General features: G+C 33.9%; 1 protein-coding gene across 1 annotated transcript; it reads right to left on the minus strand.

Moving 5' to 3' along the window:
* Positions 1 to 4256: 4256 nt before the first annotated feature.
* Positions 4257 to 6162, minus strand: LOC102616249 (photosystem I reaction center subunit III, chloroplastic). Its single transcript, XM_006468359.4, has 2 exons — positions 5242 to 6162; positions 4257 to 4449 (listed from the first exon to the last, which is right to left on the minus strand). The coding sequence occupies exon 1, from the start codon at positions 5959 to 5961 to the stop codon at positions 5269 to 5271; it is 693 nt and encodes a 230-aa protein (XP_006468422.2). The 5' UTR covers positions 5962 to 6162; the 3' UTR covers positions 4257 to 4449; positions 5242 to 5268.
* Between the last annotated feature and the right edge of the window lie 489 nt (positions 6163 to 6651).

The raw sequence follows: 6651 nt of genomic DNA on the forward strand, positions 1-6651 counted from the left end.
AAAAGCAAGAGGTCTATGTAGCCAATATTCATATATGTAAAAGGTGTGGATGTCTACACATTTTTATGATAGTGTAGCTCAAATTTGTATTTAAACACAAGTAATTTTGTCTCTATAGAATTATTGTTTAGATACGTGAAGTGCATTAAATCCAACAAATGTCAAATCGATCTCTACACATAATTAAGAGAACTCCAATTGATAGAAATACAAGAAATATGTAGTTTGTTTGTATTTTCTTTTCTTTGAAATTGTTTTACTTAATTTTTGTTTTTGATTATCGCCCATAAAAGGATTTCTCTTTTCTTTTTCTTTTTCATGAAATTTCTTTTTTTTTTTTAAAAAAAAAGAGAGATTTTAAGATAATTTAGAGGAGAGTGTTTGCTATCTTTTTAATCAATTCGATAAAATCAAATATTTTAAATTGTAAATATAGACTATTTATCTAATTCACTGATATCTAATTCACTGATGTCGAAAAAAGAACAAAAAAAAAAAACATTGACCTTATGTGTATATATCTTTATCAACCTATACAATTCAAACCCACAATTATGATGAACTCTTTAATGGATTAGAAACAAGATAGAGTAACTAGGCTTGTGGTGGTTAATGTGGCCTAAAGCCCTTTTACACTCATTTGCCTTCGAAAAATTGAAGCCTGATTTGTTATTCAATCAATCATCAAATCCACTAGAAGAAAGATTGAGAATTATTAGGTCATTATTTCTTTGAAATTTTGAAGCATCAAGCATGGGATCCTAAAATAAGATGACTCTCTCTCTATCTATCTCTTAATTATCTCTAGAATTGCTCTCAAGGGCATGCTGAAACTCCGTCAACAATTAGCTGTTATAACAGTTAATATCAAACCCAAATTGCACCAGAATCAGCCACGTGGATAACGGCTTTGCAATGAACTTGATTCTCCTCTCACATGTTTCATCACGTGCATCACTTAATCCTTTATCAAAACATCTTCATGTGTTGTCGTTTTGATGTTTAAGTGAGTTACATGTCCAGCTCATGATAACTTGAAACACATTAGTAAGCGAAATGATGTCGTTTAATAGGTCCAAGTTTTGAATTCAGCAAATTGTTCCACATTTATCCACCTTGAATCGAAGCTCCTCTTCCTCTGCTTTCTGTTGGAATGCACAGACCAGCAAACTCATGGTCTTTTTCTTCTACTGTAGTAGCACCCGCATTTCATTCTTTTTTCTCAAACTTCTTTTCTGGACAAATTTTCTTGAAATTCCCTTCTTTGTGATAGAAGAAGCATTTCAGATTCTTGGTTTTAGCCTTGGTTTTTCCCTGCTTCAAGAGCTACTTCAAACATTACCATTTTGCTGTTTTAGTATTCATCTCCATTTGATATGAAAAATGTGCCTTACGCAAATGTTGTTGGATGCCTAGAAATCTTAAGTCAAACCGTTCCTCCTCATCCCCCTACACCCAACATATATGAACTACGTTAGACCTAATAAATGTCAAATTGACCTTTACATAATTTGAAAAGAGCTCCAATTAATAAAAATATATGAAATATGTTGTTTATTTATTTTGTCTTTTCTTTGAGATTGTTTTACTTAAGTTTTATTTTTTTAGTATCGCCATAAAGGGATTTCCTTTTTTTTTTATAAAATACTTTTGCCAAAAAAAAAAAAACAATTTCCAAATCATTATAACGGCTTATAGCAGAGTGTTTGCTATCTTTTTAATTAATATGATAAAATCAAATACTTTAAAGTGTAAATACATACTATTTATCCAATTCACTGATGTCTCTTAAAGAATGAAAAGGTTAATTAGAAAAAAGAAAAAAAAAATCGTTGACCTTCTCTAATGGGTTAGAAACAAGATATAGTAACTAGGCTTGTGGTTGTTAACGCGGCCGAAAGCACTTTGAGACTCATTTGCCTTTGAAAATTTGAAGCCTAATTTCTTATTCAATCAATCAGAAAATCTACTAGGAGAAAGATTGAGAATTAGGTCATTGATTCTTTGAAATGTCGAAGCATCAAGCATGGGATTCTAAGTATATTCCACCTAAAAAAAAACAATCATTTCGCTATATGTTTAGACTTTTTTGATGAAGAATTTTTAGTAGTAGTTTACCGCACATGGTATGGTTGGAGAAAAACACCAATTGGAAAATTTAAGCCCATTGGATTATCTCAATAAAAACCACTTGTTCACAGCGGCTAATCTTTCCTTCCGTTCAGGCCTAAACATTTGGAGATTTTCTGATTGGGTAAATTTTTCACTTTCCATTCATTTACAATCATTTTTACATTGTTTCATTCATGTAATAGATTGCATCTTTTTTTAGATTTAAGTGAATTTATTTATTTATTTTAAGCATAATGAATGCATTTTAGATAAACCAAGGTGTTCGTAAATTTTTTTTTTCCTTTTAAAGAAACGGTACTACAAGAATGCTCTATAATAATAATAATAATAATAATTAAAAAGAAGGAAATGATTGGGTTGTTAAGATCAAGTTTACCCATAAGGGAATAAGAGAGGCTTTACAGCTGTGACTCCCTAAAAGAAAGCATAAAGCCAGAAACCAACAATAAGACTTGAGCTGAGCCTACATCCAATGGACCAATGCAATGCAAGTATGCAATTGAACATTTTTTTTTTTTTTTTTTGGGTAAATAAGAAGTTGAAATCAAAAGGCTGAGCTATGTAGCTATATAACACAATCTGAAATCTACTTGAAATCTAAATACATACACTGAGGGCTTGTTTGACATGTCAGATTAGATTGGATCAAATCATATAAGATATGATTGGATTGGATAATACTAGATTATATATAATATTATGTTGTATTTGGTACAACATTGGATTAAACTATAAATAATCATATCTTATGTTTGTCATTTATCTCCCAAATAACCCCATTCATTTTCTTCTCCAAATAAACTCTCTCTCTCTCTCTCTCTCTATGTTCAACTATCTCAAGGGTTAAGATTAGTAGAATTAAGAAATTATTTGTAATGATAGTGTTGAATGGACAATCTATTATAAAATACGATTGAGAAAACAATTATAGGATATTATTTAAAGGAGAAGTAAATGATTTATGGAGGGCACGAGGTTATCTTATATCTTGTGTTAGACACAATAGTTTTTGGATCTTTTCTCGAATCCTATATAATAATTTCTAAGGCTGAATTTTTAATCTCATTGAAAATTCTTCACTTTAGGCTTTAGTAGCTTTTACTCTGTTAACCTTATTCAAAACATCACCATAACATTGATGACTACTAATCGTCTGGTGGTCATCACAACCATCGTTATAATAATGGTCATTAACATTAGGTTCGATAGCAATAAAATTGCTTTGATTCTCATGGTGACTATCGCCTCTGCATTGAGATGGGTAATAAACGTGTGTATTGAGTAAACTTCTCGATATCGACGAGTACGAGCTCTTGCAACACCGGAATCGTTTTTGAAGTGAAAGAGAATTCAAAAATGAAAAATAAAATGCAAAGAGATGGAGGATAGTTTTGGAATCAACATGGGATTCTGAGAAAGTAATCTATGACTATACGTAAAAGAATTTACGTGGAACACCTACAAACGGGGTATTTTCAGGAAGTTGGAGGGGTGCTAACAGCGTTTATCTTGTACTATTCTGGATTGGCCCAGTTCTTGCTATTTACTATCAGGCGCATTCTTCAATCGATTATTTGTGGGTGACTTATTGGGCTATTAATCGGCCGACATAAAACTTCCGAGGTTTCTGTAGCTGCGAGGTAAAAGCTTATTTTTAAGCGTAACCTTCTTTATTTTTCAAAAACAAAATCTCTCTTTTGTAATTTACTTCAGTAATAAAACTTAATTTTGTTAATTATCATCGTCCCTATATTTTTAACACGAATAATGATATAGTCACAAATTTTTATACAAATTTATTTTGTACAAATTGATGTGGCACGATAAAATTAGTTAAATTAAATATCTTTTAACCAACATAATTTATTTATATTATTTTATATTTTTATTCAATCAATGAATTAATGTCACGTCATTTTATACAAAATAAATTTATACAAAAATTTATAACTGTATCATCACTTTTTTAACACATTACCTTCCGTCTCCCACTTAATTAAACACCATTTTGAGCTAATGCTTACTCTCTATTTTCTTCTGTTGTCATTTCTTTCTTTCTTTCTTTTTCTTTTTTTTTCTTCCAACGTAAAAATAACATGGAGATAAAGAGTGGCACGTGAATGTGAAGAGCAAACGAGAATTGAGTTTGATTTGATCAGGATCAGGATCAGTATCAATCAACAAAATCAAATTCACAAACTTTAGACACATAAAATTTCCCTCTCCCCATTCCTCAACCAATTCCCAGAAATCCAGGCATCCAGCTTTCATATTTCCTCCCTTTCTGTCAGCCCCCTGCTCTGTAGAGTCCCACTCCTGTGTCCAAGAACAAAAATTATATCAATCAATTTTATGAACCCATTTTATGAACAAGTGACTGAATGTGCAAATCTCGTCACATGTACATTTGCAACTATCCATGATTAAGATTTAATTTCACATCTATTCCTATCCTTGCTAAAATCACCAATCACAACTATAAAACCCAAGATTTGCTGCACTCAATTATCAGGATCAGGATCAGTATAAAAAAAACATCACCAGAATTACATATAATCAAGTTTACAAACTTTAGATACATAAAATTTCCCTCAGTCCGGCTATCGATTATTCCTCCATTTCTGTCTGTCCCATGCTCTGCAGTCCCACTTGTGTGTCCAAGAACAAAATTCATATCAACTTAAAATACAACAACCCAGCTACCCTTGACTAGAACTTCACATTCCATACACCCCAGGCCACAACTATGATAGATCATCTCTTATCCTGATCATAAATTATGATCCAAATATTTAATTTTGATTACTAATAAGGCTTCGCTAAAGATACGATTAAGAAACAATAAACAATGGGTAGTAATAGTTTGATGTTTATTCATGTAACATTCGGACCTCACACACACACACACACACATAAAACCGCACCTTATCAATTTGCATGTCTTTGTATGAACTTTCCATGAGAAGTTTTAACATTATTCAAGTACATCCATAATTGATAATTCCATGATAAATCACACGGCCTCAAATTACACAGGCAAGTAAGCAACAACACATGACACATAATAAAAATGGAAATGAAAAATTACAACAAAGAAATTGAGATTACCAGAGGAGATAGAAATAGATAGAATGATTAAACGTCCTTGACAACAAGTTCACCATTAACGAACTCTCTGTAAGCAGCAACAGGCCAGCTAAAACCTCTGAAGACCAACCTGGAAGCCAAAGGAACATCAATGATGATCTCCTTCATGGCCGGCTTCTTTTCACCGCTAATGGCGATCAAGTAGCTCCTGCCAACCCACCCGATCCATCCAGCTATGTACAAAAACAACAACCCCGGAGTGATAAACTCACCCCAGTGCCTCTGGTCACCGCTCACAATCAGATGCGGCAACCCATCTGACCCGCACAGCAACCCGTACTTCCCGTAGTTGTCAAACCGCCGTTTCGTCTTCTCCATGGTGGCTTTGATTGCGAGAGCCGGGGCGCTGTCGGGAGCGTACAGTTTTAGTGAAGACTCGAGCTTCTTGAGCTGCTGCTTCTCGCGCTTGGCGAATTGTTTGGACTCTTTGCATGGGGTGAGGCCGCTGATGTCGGCAACTGCGAGCTGTGGGGCTGATAGCAGAATTGAGGAAAGTGCAAGGGCTGCTGAGAAAGCCTGGAGCGGCTTGGCGGCCTTGCCAGAAGAAGAGGAAGTCTCTTCAGAACCAGCGGAAGAAGAGCACGTGATCATTTGTTTCGATAATTTTGCATGGCTCAACTGAGAGTTTGATCTTGGCTTCAATAGGGGTTTTGAAAGATTTGTTGGAATTGTCAGAGACATCTTCTTTTTCCTTTTCTTCTTTTCTTTCAGGGTGAGTGTGTGTGTGTGTGTGTGTGTGTGTGAGTGTCTAATGGAGAAGCGGAGATGGACGTGAAATGATTTTGTCAGTGTGGATAGATGGTTTTTAGATTCTGGAAGAGGGAGATGATAGATTAGTGGTGGTTATGTCAAGTGGGGGGTTGGATAAGGTGAGACGGAGCGAAGGAGCTGAGTTGGATGCATGTGATTGGTTGAGATGTTTTTGCTTGTGGCGTTTGTGTGATTCTCCGTCTATCTTTTCTGAAGAAATCCCTTTTTTGGATAAAGAGATCTTCGCTATTGGCCCATGGGTTCGTGTGCTTTACATGAACCGAGGCTTTGATATCTTTTTAAGTGTCCGTCAGTAATAATATATACGATTTCAAAACTTAATTTCTTAATACGATTAAATCTCATGATTTTACAATTTTGCCTTTACTTTAAAATCCAAGATCAAGAAACTACTACTGTCAATTGAACTTGAATTGTTGAATATTATGAGATTAATTCTACCATCCATCACAATAGCTCTGCTTTCAACCTTTCAAAATACAAGCAGTAATAATAGCAGAAATCTACTGTTCAATAAAGTAATGAGGAAATAAATATCTATCATATATACTTTCGTTATGACTATTACTTTCCCGATAGCTGCTAAGAATCTGATACTAA

The sequence above is a fragment of the Citrus sinensis genome, chromosome 2 (genome assembly GCF_022201045.2).
Source record: "Citrus sinensis cultivar Valencia sweet orange chromosome 2, DVS_A1.0, whole genome shotgun sequence".
NCBI classification, from domain to species: domain Eukaryota; kingdom Viridiplantae; phylum Streptophyta; class Magnoliopsida; order Sapindales; family Rutaceae; genus Citrus; species Citrus sinensis.

What these genes read in the sequence shown, in the direction of transcription:
- LOC102616249 (XM_006468359.4), bottom strand. Translation starts at nt 5,961, where the DNA reads ATGTCTCTGACAATTCCAACAAATCTTTCAAAACCCCTATTGAAGCCA.